General features: G+C 46.2%; 1 protein-coding gene across 1 annotated transcript; it reads left to right on the top strand.

The window, feature by feature from the left end:
* The first annotated feature begins 5,335 nt into the window (after positions 1–5,335).
* On the top strand, positions 5,336–12,748 carry LOC109573303 (keratin, type I cuticular Ha7-like). Its single transcript, XM_019980466.2, is given in 8 exon segments — positions 5,336–5,395; positions 5,397–5,765; positions 7,955–8,037; positions 9,012–9,168; positions 9,482–9,643; positions 9,732–9,857; positions 10,549–10,769; positions 12,348–12,748. Coding segments are annotated over 8 exon segments (1,299 nt in total). The 3' UTR covers positions 12,469–12,748.
* The last annotated feature ends 2,955 nt before the right edge of the window (positions 12,749–15,703 follow it).

Raw genomic sequence — 15,703 nt, 5'->3', positions numbered from 1 at the left:
CCTCACATTTCTGAGGTTGCACAGTGCTTCTCTTGAGCCCGTGTGCATAGCTCTGCTTCTGAGAGTGCCTGTGCTTGCCTCTTTTTTTCTTTGAAAATCCTCTTTGCCTGTCCAAATCTACTTATCTTTAAGGTTCCAGATCCAGTCTCTTTGATGTCCCTCTACCTTTCTATCTCTCCGTGACCTCTCCTTCTCTGAGTTACATGACCTTTTCCTCTTTCTGCTCTGAGTTTTTTGAGAGGTGGGAGTTCTCTGCTTTGCCTCTGGTGCTTGGGAAGGGTTTTGCTGGGATAGGAGCTCATGAGTAATAGATCATTTGGAGAAGGTCACTGGGACAAGGCACCTCAGTGAATATTGCTTACATGGTGTAGTTATGGGGAAATGTCCCCAAGGGTCTCATTAACTGTATATAGAACCAGCTGGTGCCCAGGAGTGTGGTGGTGATGTCAGCATAGTTCACATGAGAGGCTTGGACAAGAGGTTTTTCTGGGGAATCTACTGGTTGCCTCTAAATCCAAATTCATCAGAAATTTCATTCTAGGGCCCCCACTGCAGAGTATAGGAAAAACAGAGTGTATTCAGAGGAATAGCTTCAAACTGGTAAGGGGCTTTAGAACCTTGCTAAAGGAAGAACCAGGAATGGGAAATTGCAACCTTTCATGAAGAGCTGAGGTCTGCCCATGTGGCAGAAGGACTGTACTTATCTTCTGTAAGCTCCCATGGGTAGACCTAGAAACTAAATTAACTAAAGGGCAAACTCTCTGACTTACTTGCTAATATATCACCAATATCCAGCACCCAAACCTGCCTGGCACAGCAGTGGTATTCAACAAATATTTGTTGAATGAATGAAAGAACAAATGAAAGCAATAGGCAGAAATATCATGGAAGGAGGTAGATTTGTTTCTGCATAAAGAACTTTCTAACAATCTCCTATATTGTTTAAAGCCCCTTTAAAGCAGAGCTAGCTGGTATTTATCTTTTTTTTTTTTTTTTTTCAAAAAAATGTTTGGATTTACAATGTTGTGCTAATTTCAGGTACACATCAAGTGATTCACTTATACATGCATGCACGTGTGTTTAGTTGGTGCTTCAACTGTGTCTGACTCTCTGCGATCCTATGGACTGTAGCCCGCCAGGCTCCTCTGTCCATGGGATTCTCCAGGCAAGAATACTGGAGTGAGTTGCCATGTCCTCCTCCAGGGGATCTTCCCAACCCAGGGATCAAACCCAAGTCTCTTGTGTCTCCTGCTTTGGCAGGCGGGTTCTTTACCCCTAGCACCACTTGGGAAGCCCTCATACGTTCACATATATTCATTCTTTTTTAGATACTTTTCTCATATAAGTTATCACAGAATATTCAGTAGAGTTCCCTGTGCTATATGGTAAGTTGGTGAAAAGCTGAAGGCATTCCCTCTGAGATCAGAGACAAGACAAGGATGTCCACTGGCACCACTTTTATTCAACATAATTTTGGAAGTCCTAGCCATGGCAATCAGAGAAGAAAAAGAAATAAAAGGCATCTAAATTGGAAAAGAAGAAATAAAACCATCACTGTTTGTAGATGACATGATACTATACATAGAAAATCCTAAAGATGCTACCAGAATACTAGTAGAACTCATCAATAAATTTGGTAAAGTTTCAGGTTACAAAAGTAACACACAGAAACTCTTGCCTTCCTATAGTGTATATACTAACAGTGAAAGACCAGAAAATTCTTCTTGGTAACCAAAAAAAGTAAAATATCTAGGAATAAACCTACCTAAGGAGACAAAAGACTTGTATTCTGAAAACTGTAAGACTCTGATGAAAGAAATTGAAGATGATACAAACAGATGGAAAGATATTTATTTCTTGATTCCAGTGCCTTGCACAAAGCCTAGGAAACCATGAGCTATAGGAGTCAAGTGGCCAGTGACAGGATGGGCCATCTTTGAAAGTGGTAGGTGAGACAATGAATTGGAAGGTTATAAGGCAATGGCATCCCACTCCAGTACTCTTGCCTGGAAAATCCCATGGATGGAAGAGCCTGGTAGGCTATAGTCCATGGGGTCGCTAAGAGTCTGACACGACTGAGCGATTTCCCTTTCACTTTTCACTTTCATGCATTGGAGAAGGAAATGGGAACCCACTCCAGTGTTCTTGCCTGGAGAATCCCAGGGACAGGGAAGCCTGGTGGGCTGCCGTCTATGGGGTCGCACAGAGTCGGACACAACTGAAGCGACTTAGCAGCAGCAGCAGCAGAATGCTAAAGGAGGAAAAGGAAATGGCAACCCACTCCAGTACTCTTGCCTGGAAACTTCCATGGATGGAGGAGCCTGGTAGGCTACAGTCCATGGTGTCGCAAAGAGTGAGACACGACTGAGCGACTTCACTTTCTTTCTTTCTATAATTCCTTTTGGAGAAGGGAATGGCAACCCAGTCCAGTGTTCTTGCTTGGAGAATCCCATGGACAGAGGGGCCTGGTGGGCTGTGGTCTATGGGGTTGCAAAAAGTCAGACACAACTAAGCAACTAACACACATACACAAACACACATACACACACAATGCTAAAGGCTCCTAGACTAGAGGACTTTGAGATCTCTTTGGGCTTGGAGAGTCCATGTTTTAAAGTTCCCTGGTGGCTCAGTGGTTAAAAACATGCCTGCCAATGCAGGAGAGGTGGGTTGGGTCTCTGGGTTGGGAAGATCCCCTGGAAAAGGAAATGATAACTTATTCCAGTATTCTTGCCTGGGAAGTCCCACAGACAGAAACAGCCTGATGGGCTACAGTCCACAGGGTTGCGCAAGAGTCAGACAAGATTGAGTGACTAAACAACAGCAAAATATGTACTGCTGCCTCAGGGGCCCTCGTGGTGAATTCATTCATCTTAGGAGTGGGGTCAAGGTAGCATCTTCGTTAGCATAGCCTGGAAGCTGGCTGGCTGCCCTTTTCCAGGGGTTATTGAACAACAGGACACTTTGTTTGAGGAATAGAAGAGGCCATAGAGCTTCTGATCCTCTGAGTGTGTCTGAAGATCAAGGACATTCAAATTTTGTTCTAGAGTCCCCTAGAGTCACAGACAACCAAGGTAAGTGACTTTCAAAGAAAACACAGGAAGTTTCAAAAGATGAAAGATCAAAGTTCTTGAGTGTATATCTTCTTAAATAAGATGAGGAAGAAGTCAGTCAATGAGAGGACCAGTGTCTAACAAGGGAAGATGCCAGAAAGCAGGGGGAGACATCTGAGAACAGACATCAAAAAATACTAACCATGCCCACCTTAATTAGTCTATGGACGCCAATACACAGGAGCATAATTTAAGTTCTTGAGAATCTTGAATTACCTAGTTTCATTCATTAGTTTTTTCCCCCAATTCCAAAAATTATGCTTTACACTTGTGTAGGGAACGTCTAAATTGCCAAAATTAGTTGTATTTTCATTTTAATCTAGTTTAAAATACTTTAATTTCTCATTTGACTTTGGCGCATGGATTCTTAAGAAGTGTGTTATCAGGTCCTTGTTAGTTATTCATTTAAAATACAGCAGAGTGTACATGTCCATCCCGAACTCCCTAACTGTCCCTTCACCTGCTCTAGAGCACATGGAACTCTGCTCAATGTATGTGGCAGCCTGGGTGGGAGGGGAGTTTGGGGGAGAATGGGTACATGTACATGCATGGCTGAGTCCCTTCATTGTTCACCTGTGGCTATCACAACATTGTTTAATGGGCTATACCCCAATACAAAATAAAACTTTTTTTTTTTTTTTAAGTGTGTTATTCAGTTTTCAACCACCAAAATCAGCTTGGAATTTAGGTTTCTCTTTCATTGTCTGGCCTAGTGTTTTCCCCTCATATTTACGTAGGAAACTTCCATCTCTTTTCTGTTACTTTCATTCTAAAGGAACCTGGATATTTATTTTTCCTTAGATCTGAGGAGAATCAGCTTCCAGGCCAAGTGTCCTGTCTTTGACTCCCCTTAACTGAAGACTAAATATGAAATGGTCCTGGCATTCACGGCTTCCAACAACCTGGACCAAACACAACTTTCCAGTGTTGGCATATAGTCTTCATAGTAAGTGCCAACACAGGTAGACTATTTTCCATTTCTCAAACGTGTTTCATTCTGTTCATTTCGTTCTCTATGAGAAATGCTCTTCCCCCCAACCCTTCTGGAAGCCATCATTCAAAGCACATTTATTTTTATTTTTTGATGTGGACCATTTTAAAAGTGTTTATTGAATTTGTGACAATATTTCTTCTGTTTTATGTTTGATTTTTTGGCCATGAGGCATGTGGGATCTCAGCTCCATGACCAGGGATTGAACCCCACACCTCCTGCATTTGGAGGCAAAGTATTAACCACTGGACTAGCATGGAAGTCCCCAAAACACATTTTAAATGTTCCTATTGGACTTCCCTGATGGCTCAGTGGTTAAGAATCTGCCTACCAATGCAGGGGACATGGGATCGATTCCTGGTCCAGGAAGACCCCACATGCTACAGGGCCACTATGCCTGGGCACCACAACTATTAAACCTGTGTTCTTAGAGCCTGCACATCACAGCAAAGAGTAGCCCCTGTTCACCAAACAAAGAAAGCCCATATGCAGCAATGAAGACCCAGCACAGCCAAAAATACATAAATAGAAAAATAATTTAACTATTCCCTTTTCCATGAAGTCTTTCTGGTCTGTCAGTGTGTTTTCTTCTACTTAAAATCATCATAGTTCTTTAAGAATTTTTTTTAATTAAAAAATTATTTTCTAGCATTCTCTATTATTGCCTTTTTAATATCAAGACCACTAAATTTCTTATCCTTCTTATTAAAATAGAACTCCCTCCCTCCAGCAGTGTCCCACAATGCATAGTCCACACCAATCTGCTGAAATGAACTCCTGACTTTTTCCTTTTCTCAGTGTGCCCACTGGATTAATATTTTAAACTTGCCATGATGGGAACATTCAGTGGCAGGAAAAGAGTATGGAAGTGAGAGCAATTTTGAGGACATTGTTGGAGGCTCTGGTTCTCCGTGCCTTCACAGGGATCAGTGGACAGAGGGGTGAGAGACAAAGGCCGTAGGACGTGGCAGCTCAAAGACGACCTCATTTTCCCTGTTTTCTAGGACCCTGCGGTCAGAGGAGGCTGTGTGGGTCATGGCCTCTTTCATGAGCTCATTAACTCTACAGGGGACAAACTCAACTGAGTAATAGCGCGGTTGTTTAAGAATCCATATACATATTCATGAGGAAAACGCCAGTTTTCTTGTACCAGCGCCCACGATAGGTCTAGGAAAGAGGGAGGTTTCAAACTCGAGCAAATCCAACCGTGGACAAAGCAAGAGTCTTGGCCATGACTTCCATCAGCTGCAGTTCTCTCCTCAGTGGGCCGCTCTCACAGGCCGGGGCCGCCCCCCCTGGGCCTCTCGGCCACCCTGGCACACGCCAACCGAGTCCAAGTGGGCACAACCCCCCTCGGCCGACCCAGCCTCTGTCTGCCCCACAGCTGCAACGCTGCCTGCCCTCTGCCGGGCACCTGCGACATTCCAGGCAACATCGGAATCTGCGGGACCTTCGGTGAAGGCTTCTTCAACAGCCATGAGAAGGAGACCATGCAGTTCTCGAATGACCGGCTGGCCAGCTACCTGGAGAGGGTGCGCCGGCTGGAGCGGGACAACGCGGAGCTGGAGAGCCAGATCCGAGAGCTGAGCAAATGCCCTGAGTCCACCGTGTGTCCGGACTATCAGAGCCACTTCCGCATCATCGAGGAGCTGCAGCAGAAGGTGAGGTTTGTGATGCTTCCCATCAGAGGTGGGCAACCAACAGTTCTTAGGCCAAAGTCAACCTCTTGCCTGACTTTGTAAATAAAGTTTTATTGGTACACAGCCATGCTCATTCACTGAAGTACTGTCTCTGGCTGCTTTTATGCTCCAATGGCAGAGTCCAGTAGTCGTGATAGAGATTCATGGTCTGCAAAGCCTGAAGGATTAACTGTCTGGCTCTTTTACATGACTGACCTTTGCACTAAATGTTCAGGGCCTGGACTGATGGTGGGATTAGCTGTAGCTGATTTTTTTTTTTAATTGAAGTGTAGTTGACTTACAATGCTCTGTTAATTTCTCCTGTACAGTAAAGTGATTCAGTTATACATATGTATATATGCTTTTTAATATTCTTAAAAATTTTTTTTGATGTGGATCATTTTTTAAAAGTATTGAAATGTTACAGTACTGTTTCTGTTGTTAATGTTTTGGTTTTTTGACTGCAAGGCATGTGGGATCTTAGCTTCCCCACCAGGGATTAAATCTGCACCTCTTGCAGAAATCTTAACCACAGGACCACCAGGGTAGTCCCTATATTATTTTAAATATTCTTTTCAATTATGGTTTATCCCAGGATATTGAGTATAGTTCCCTGAGCTATACAGTTTATCCAGTCTTTGTATAATAGTTTGCACCTGCTAACCCCAGACTTGGGGGGAAGAGAGTCTCTTGAGTGAAGGTGAATGTGAATATGTAAAGGATAAGATCCAGCATTTGATTCTCTGGGATTCTGAGTTTATGATAACTTACAATTCTTCAATTGTAGTTGCAAAAACAGTGCAAGTTAAGTTCTGGTGCTGTTAAAGGGGTCAGGGATATATGTTCTATGTCCTTTAAGAGCCAGTGTATTCAGTAGCATTGATCTGTTATGTATATCTGCTCTCCCCTTCAATTATAAATAGAATGCTTCTGTAGAGCTTACTTAGTTTTGGAAACAGAAAGACAGAGAATGTCAGAATAAGGGCCATGGAGCTATGGCTAGATTCAGAGAAGAACTTTGAGGAGGTTGACCAACCAGTGGTAGAGACAACTTATTAAGACTGGATCCTACCTTAAGTGTAAGTTGGTATAGCCACAATGGAAAACAGTATGGAGGTTCCCAGAAAACTAATTCTAACAGAATAGAATTATGATAATAGAATTATCATATGATCCAGTAATTCCATTCCTGGAAATATACCCAGACAAAAATATAATTCAGGATCAGAAAGATACATGCACCCCCAGTGTTCATAGCGGCACTATTTATAATATCCAAATCAGGGAAACAATATAAATGGCTATCAACAGATGAATGGATAAAGAAGATGTACATATACAAAATGGAATATTACTTAGCCATAAAAGGAATGAAATAATGTCATTCCCAGCAACATGGTTGCAACTAGAGATTATCACACTAAGTGAAGTAAGTCAGAAAAAGACAAATTCCATATCATATCACTTATATGTGGAATCTAAAATATGGCAAAATGAACCTATCTACAAAACAGAAATAGGCTCACAGACATAGAGAGCAGAGTAGTGGTTGTCAAGGGAATGGCGGGAAGGGAGAGGGATGGACTAAAAGTTTGGGGCTAATGACAAACCATTACATCGAGAATGGATAAACAACAAGGTTCTAATATATAGCACAGGGAACTATATTCAATATCCTGTGATAAACCATAATGGAAAAGAATATAAAAAAGAATGTATATATATGTATAACTAAGTCACTTTGCTGTATAGCAGAGACTGGCACAACATTGTAAATCAACTATACTTCAAGGAAAAAAAAGTTAAAAAAGAATGGATCCCATCTTACCTGAAACTTTCATAACCAGCCCATTGTTCTGTGGCCTAGATTCTGGCTCTTCTTGTTTATATCAGATTAAGCCTCAGATCTGGCAAAATAATAAGTCTTAGCTATGTGTTCAGTTTACTACTATCTCCCACCTCTTGCTTCCTTTGGCTCTACACGTTCCCCTTTGCCATGTACCCTCTTGCGTGTGCCCCTTCCATGCCACAGCAGCATTGCTCACACGTTTGGGAGTTTGTGTTGTCAAGGTGATGTTGTAGATTGAACCCAGCCAATGGCTCTTCTTTTGACTGAGGCCATAGGTGACTCTGGGAATAAATGAATCCCTGAGTGTGCTTTCTTTCCTCAGATCCTGTGCGTCAAATCTGAGAACAACAAGCTGGTCGTGCAAATAGACAATGCCAAACTAGCTGCAGATGACTTCAGGACCAAGTGAGTTGGGGTAGCACGCTTGGGGGAGGATCCAGATGCCTACCTTGATGCCTCTCTGGTGATGCACCTGGCATCAGAGATGCAATCAACCAAGGGCCCAAACCAACAGTTACAGCTGACATAAACAGAGGGCATTAAGTTCAAGGTCTTGAGAAAACACCCCTGACCTTCTGCAGTTGTTTAGCCATTATAGTTTACAGTGTGATTTGAAATGCTTCCTCCACTTGATTCTGTGTAAGAAGACCCCGGTGAGGCGGGCAGGGCAGTGCTGGTGTCTGCTTTCTGAAGACATGGGGCCCAGAGCCCTGAGGGAACTTGCCAACTGGAAGTCACATGGCTGTTGAGCAGTAGAACCAGAACTCGCCCCCTCATTTCCTATCCGAGGTCATTTTGTAGGAAATTCTGCTGCCTTGGTAAAAGATGTATCTCTGCAATGCAGCTCCACCAATTTGTGAGCTCTAGTAATTCATGATAGAAATCGGGAGCCTGGAGCCATGTGGAGGTCAGAGGGTTTACATTCCCTGAGAGGGTCCAGCGGGGCAGCAGGAAGGACGTTACAGTCTATTGTCTTTCTTCTGGGCACTGTGGACGCCTCACTCCCCCGGGGTGAAAGAAGCTTCTTCCCATCCTGGCGGTTTGGCTCCTAATCTGGGACAGAGTCCAAGGTCCATCTCAGTCGGGGGGCATGGAAGATGAGGGTCTACTCTGCCGCTTCCCCTTTGGCCATCTTCCCTCGAGGGCAGCAGTGTCCGCGGGCCATGCTGGTATCCTCAGGACCGGCCGCTCTGCCTGGTTGTCCTAGGTGCTTAGTGTTGAATGAGTGAGAATCACCCTGCAGTTTCTGTGAGCACACGACCCAGGCAATGCCAACTCACGACTGGACAGCAGAGAGAAGGCCAGCGAGTCACCCTGTGGGTTGTGTCCCATGGGCCCTCTTCTCTTTAACCCCAATCCCTGCGTCTGCCCTGGTGAAGGTTCCAGACGGAGCACTCCCTCTGCCAGCTGGTGGAAGCTGATGTCTGCGGGATGCGCAGGGCGCTGGATGACCTCACACTTGCCAAGGCTGACTTGGAGGCCCAGCTGGAGTCCCGGAAGGAGGAGCTGCTCTGCCTCAAGAAGAACCATGAGCAGGTGCTGGGGCCCTTTGGGTGGCACATGGAGATGTCCTGGGGTGAATTCAGGCTTCTTCAGAGGAAGCAATGAGGCTCTTCCTCCTGCTCGGGGTAGATACTTGTGCTCTGTGGTTAAGCCTCAAAGGGGAGTTCTGGCTTTCACGGGGAGCCCGCCCACTGAATGGCTTCAGAAACTACCACACTGATGCAGACAGTGCCTCGTCCTCAGAGGAGTGCAGGGAAATCACTGGAGCGAATGGGAAGTAGGAGGTGAGGCTCTGAGTGGAGGGCAGCAGGAGCCCCACCAACGGGATGTCCTCCTGTGTCCATAGGAAGTCCACACTCTGAAGTGTCAGCTGGGAGATAAGCTCAAGATTGAGCTGGACGTGGAGCCCACTGTGGACCTGGGCAGGGTGCTGGAAGAGATGCGGGGCCAGTACGAGGCCATGGTGGAGACCAACCTCCGTGACGTGGAGCAGTGGTTCCAAACTCAGGTGAGGGAGGTGCTGCGGAGCAGGGAGGGATCCGGCTGCATCTGGCCAGAGAGGTAATCGATCACTTCTCTGTGTGCTCGTGCTACAGTCTGAAGGCATCAGCCTGCAGGCCATGTCCTTCTCAGAGGAGCTGCAATGCTGCCAGTTGGAGATCCTGGAGCTTCGACGCACAGTGAACACCCTGGAGGTGGAGCTGCAGGCTCAGCACACGCTGGTGAGTTCCTCTGGGAGCGTGGAAGACTCAGGTGGGCTCCCGCTTCTCATGGGCAGTCCCCAGGTTCAGTACATGCCTCACTTAGATATCGTCCAAGGACCCAGCTTTAACCTTGACTTCTTTGCCTTTGGGCTTCCCTGATGGCTCAGTTGGTAAAGAATCCGCCTGCAATGCAGGAGACCCCAGTTTGATTCCTGGGTCGGGAAGATCCACTGGAGAAGAGAATTGGCTACCCATTCCAGTATTCTTGGGCTTCCCTTGTGGCTCAGCTGGTAAAGAATCTGCCCGCAATGTGGGAGACCTGGGTTCGATCCCTGGGTTGGGAAGATCCCCTGGAGAAGGGAAAGGCTACCCACTCCAGTATTCTGGCCTGCAGAACTCCATGGACTGAATAGTCCATGGGGGTCGCAAAGAGTTGGACACAACTGAGTGACTTTCACTTTCACTTTCTTTGCCTTTGCAAGAACTCTCTAGTGTGTGTGGATGCTGAGGAAGTGAACATTCATGCAGTGAGGGAGGTTCTGCAAACATCTTCTAGGGTCTATGATGAAGAGCCACAGCGTGTTGTTAGTTGTTGCTGCTGAGGACTTGCTCTCTGAGCCTAATGACGGCTTGGGGTGTCATGGTCTGAAGGGGTTGAGGACAGGGTCCGTGACTTTTAATCTCTTCCCCTCTTTCTTTGGTATCACAGAAGGACTGTCTGCAGAACTCACTGTGTGAATCTGAGGCCCGCTTCGGCACTGAGCTGGCCCAGATGCAGAGCCTCATCAGCAACATAGAGGAGCAGCTGTCTGAGATCCGGGCTGACCTGGGGCGGCAGAACCAGGAGTACCAGGTGCTGCTGGATGTCAAGGCCCGGCTGGAGTGTGAGATTGCCACATACCGGAACCTTCTGGAAAACGAGGACTGCAAGTACGTAGCCTGATGTTGTTTATATCAATATCATGTGTAAAAGCAGAGACCTCTTAGTGGGAATGAACTAAAAGGAGGGAGTTGCATTGCAGATTCTACCTCTGAGGACAGACTTGCTCCCCAGGAAGCCTGGTGCTGCTTGGACATGGAGGAAGGTGTGTAACAATTCTGAAACTCACGCCATCCATGTTACGTTTCCAGGTGCTAGTCACTCCCACCGGGGCTAACATACTCAGGCTTCAGTACATTTAGGTTTTGCTAAATTCCTTCTGGAATATCCCAGGAGCGTCACTTTCAGCATTTAAAAATATTGCGTGGAGCACTGGTACCTATTCTCTCGTTTTTAGTCTCTCAGTAGGACTGTGACATATGTGGACAGATGGTGTACCCCTCCGAGCAGTCAGGAACAGGGTCGGGGCTGTGTTTATAAATGCTTTGCTGTTGTTTCAACATTCAGTTGTGTCCGACTTTCTTTGACCCCATGGACTGTAGCCCACCAGGCTCCTGGGGTTCTGGGTTCTGGGGTTCTCTAGGCAAGAATCCTGGAGTGGGTAGCCATTTCCTTCTCCAGGGGATCTTCCTGACCCAGGAATTGAACCCGAATCTTCTGGGCCTCCTGTGCCTGCAGGTGGATTCTTTACCGCTGAGCCACCTGGGAAGCCCCCAGTGGCTGTGTTGAAATTGAGAGGGTGGCTGGCCTTGGCCTGTTCCTGCTCCACCTGCTTTCTGCCTTTCTCTCCACTGTGTTCCTTTCCTCGTGGGAGAGAACACTGGCTTTGCACAAGGCGCTCTGAGCTCTGGCTGTAGCCTCACTGAGAACTCGGAACAGTCCCTCCCCTTTCTAGGCTTAGAGGGACCTGTATGGCCTAAGCTCCGCTTTGCTCTTCCAATTCTTTTTAAATTTATTTGGCTGCACCAGGTCTTAGCTGCAGCACATAGGATTTTCAGTCTTTATTGTGGCATGCAGGATCTCAAACTGTGGCATGTGGGATCTGTCATTGTGGCATGAGGACTCTTAGTTGAAGCATGTGGGATCCAGTTCCCCGACCGGGGCTTCAACCCAGGCCCCCTGCACTGGGAGCATGGAGTCTCAGCTACTGAACCACAAGAGAAATCCCCTGCTCTTCCAGTTCTAAAGTGTATTTATTTTGGACTTTCATGCACTTCTCATTCATTCTTGTTGTTCAGTCTCTCAGTTGTGTCCAACTCTTTGTGACCCCATGGACTGTAGCACACCAGGCCTCTCTGTCCCTCACCATCTCCTAAAGTTTGCCCAAGTTCATGTCCATTGCATGCGTGTTGCCATCCAGCCATCTCATCCTCTGATCCCCTCTTCTCCTTCTATCTTCAATCTTTCCCAGCAGCAGGGACTTCTCCAATGGTCAGCTGTTTGCATCAGGTGACCAAAATACTGGAGTTTCAGATTCAGCATCAGTCCTTCCAATGAGTATTCAGGGTTGATTTCCCTTAAGATGGACTGGTTTGATCTCCTTGCTGTCCAAGGGACTCTCAGGAGTCTTCCCCAGCACCACAATTCATGCCAATGTTTAAACACTTTTTTTTTCTCTCTCTCTACAGGCTCCCCTGCAACCCGTGTGCAACCCCAGTCTCCAGCACCTGTGTGGGTTCTTCAGCCTGTACCTCCTGCTCTCCCTGCCTTTCTGGGCCTGCTGGGTCCTGCTCATCACCTCGATGCTGAATTACTCCTCACCTGGAGGAGCCAGAAAATGGCAAATGCCTGTAGTCCCTTGGCTCCATCCCCCAGGCCTGCCACCCCAGGCCTTTCTGCCCCAGTCAGCCTATGGGGAGACTGAAGGCAGGAAGAACTTCTCTACTGATGGGCTTTCTGGTCCAGCCACTCAGCCCTGGCCCTTGGATTTGTCCTTCCTCCTTTCAGAGTGTCCTGACTGCTCTACTTTCTCTCTTCTGCTGCCTCCTGGTCTTTCAGACCTTGCTTTTAATTTGCTAATAAACTTCATTTCTGCAGCATAAAGAGCCCAGTGCCTGCGGGTCTGTTCCTTCATCCCATGCTGAGTGATGCTGAGAGTGATGCTGTGGAGCTCCCTGAGCCAGACATTCGTGTAGAAGCAGAGATTGTGGTTTACTCACAGGGTGGTTCTGGGAGAGGGCAAAGCCAGTGAGGACTGTGGCTAAAATATGAAAGTTCAGCAAAATGGCACAGGGGAGAAATACCTAGCTCTTGACCTGATCAAGCCTGATCACAGAGCCAAACTGCAGAGCTAAATACAAACATACAGACTAAATAACACCCCCCATGCCCCCACCTTTTTATCTGGATGAAGCCAGCTGGTCCTTGAGCAAAGGAAAAACTCAGATCAGAACTTCTGCTGGTCCCTCCAGAATACTTTCCTTGAAGTAAGTTTTTGTGATCACATGCTCATTATGAGCAAGGCATCGTCTTGGGGCTTTATAAACACTGGGACACAGGGTCCCACAAAAACCCTGCAAAGAGGGAGTGGCTATTACCATTTTTAGCGGGGGTGCTGAATCAAGGCTTGAAGCCCAGTTTCTTTGAACTATATCCAAAGTCCATACTTTGGAAGCTTTGAAGAGGCAAAAATTAAACATGAGAAAATTTAGGACAGTAGTTCTAAAATTGTGGTCCTCCAACCAGTAATACCAGCATCATTTGAGAACTTGGTGGAAATGCATCTTCTTGGGCCCCACCCCCAGGCTTTCTGAGTAAGCAGTCTGTTTCATTGAGCCTTCCAGGTGATTCTATGCATAATCAAGTTTAAGAACCATTGTTAGGGGGTTTGTTTGGGAAGTGAGATCACTGCAGAAGGGATGGGCCTTACTCCCCTGATCTCATGGATGAGGAACTCTTGATCCCATTGAGTTAGTGGTGAACATGTTGAGCAATGGTAATTGCTGAGCTGATCACTATATCAATCTGCTGCTGCTGCTAAGTCACTTCAGTTGTGTCCGACTCTGTGTGACCCCATAGACGGCAGCCCACCAGGCTCCCCCGTCCCTGGGATTCTCCAGAACTGTCTTCTGGTTCCAAGACACATGAACCAGAAGCTCCATATTTCGGCAGTGATGGCTAAAAAGAGCATGTCTCCAGAAAGCAGCATCAGAATTGGCCAAGTAGTAAGTAGTGAGTTCCCCATAACTGGAAGCATTCAAAGAGGGCTTTTATAACCACATGGTGAAGACACTGAGGAAGTCACTTAGGTGTCTGATGGAACTGGATAAGATGGTTGTAGAGGGTCTTCTAGCCCCTCAAATTGATGACTTTCTGCTTTCTAGGTCTTATTAATCAGTGAAACTACAAGCAGAGCCAAAACACTGAATCCAGCAGCTGGTTCTTGTCTTCCCTCTCTACCCCTTGAACTCTCTGAATCAGAGTAGCTTGCTGAGAAATTTACAAAGTCTAGCCCATCCTCTGCAGGAGTGACCACAGTCCCAAGTCTCAGGGATCTCCATGGTTTTAAGTCAGAACCTGGCTGCTGTGCCTCCAACTGCTTTCAAGCCTGGAAACCTAGCTATTGGCCACTGTCTCTGCAAACAGGACTGATTTGCTTGGGAGCCATCAGGACTTGCTTCGTAGGAAGCTCTGGAAGGTCAGAGGCTGTTCACCCTTCCCTCCCCTCCCCTCCCCTCCCCTGTGCCTCTGCTCTTTTCCCAAGTGTAGAGCTGTGTGGGCACAGGCGATGCATCCCTGAGACACATATCTAAGAGTGGGTCCCAATAAGAAAGAGCAATCTCAATCAGTCTTAATTTAGCTCCCCAGCCCAAACACCTTTGCTTCTCCTTTGTACTTATATAGCTCCTTTCATCCAACAAGTTCAAAGCCATTTAACAAAATAAAGCCACTTACTCTTGCACCATGAGAGAGGAGGGAAGCATTGTTCTTCCCATGTAAGGAGATGGAGAGGAGGTGAGTCATTCAGTGGTGGAAGGATTCTTCTGGTGACATGAAATGAGTCAGTGGGGCCTCAAGGTGACTGACCTGTGTTTCTTAAGTTCATATACAATGCCTTGTCATCTATAATTAAAATATTAGCTTTGATGAGACATTGTGTGTCTGTGTGTGTGTCTGTGTGTGAATGTGTGAAGTGGTTTGGGAAGAAATGCTGGGTAAAGCAGATAATTATGCTTGGGAAGGTGTGAAGAGCTTCCCTGGAAACCAAACAATCCTTTATTACCATCATCACTACCATCACCACCACCACAATTATCTTTTTCATCATCACCATCACCATCATCACCATCGCTACCATCATCATCGTCATTACGTATCTTCATCATTATCATCATCACTGATGCTTACACTCTCTGAGCTCTTACTAATTAGCCAGGCACTAATTTAAGTTAGGGATAAGTTTACATACATACACTCATTTAACCCTATAGCAATCCTATGAAGCCAATATTATTGTTATCCCCATTTTGCAGATGAGGAACCAAAGCTCAGAAAGGCTAAATAACAGCTGAAAGCCTAAATAACAGAAAGGCTAAAGGCCCAAGGACACACAGCTACTCAGTGGGGAAGCCAGGGTTCAGATCCAGGTAGTCTTCCTGCAGCAACTGTTCTTCCAACCATTGTGCTGTACAGAGGCCAAATCTCAGTTTGTGTCAGCAGAACAACAGAACCGTAATCGCAAAAACAAATCGTTTTGATTTGTTTTCCTTGAAGGGAATAAGACAGTGTTTATGCTTGAGAATCCTTTCATATCTGAGAACTTATGCCATAAAATGAAAATAGCATGAGGAGCCTGGCAATTGTGATGGTGGGAAATCATCAAAGAAGGCTAGTCACTCTCCGCCATTACTAGGACCACTTTGTCCATTGAGGTAGAGAAGGAGAAGAGAAATAGAACCCTGTATGTATGTTCATCACTGTACCATTTACAAAGTGCTTTCACATCTGTTATCCAACTGGAGCCCCCACCCCCAACCCCTGAGAG

The sequence above is a fragment of the Bos indicus genome, chromosome 19, assembly GCF_029378745.1.
Source record: "Bos indicus isolate NIAB-ARS_2022 breed Sahiwal x Tharparkar chromosome 19, NIAB-ARS_B.indTharparkar_mat_pri_1.0, whole genome shotgun sequence".
NCBI lineage: Eukaryota > Metazoa > Chordata > Mammalia > Artiodactyla > Bovidae > Bos > Bos indicus.
The sequence above is the reverse complement of the archived record's forward strand: the minus strand, read 5'-3'. Positions and strand labels throughout refer to the sequence as shown.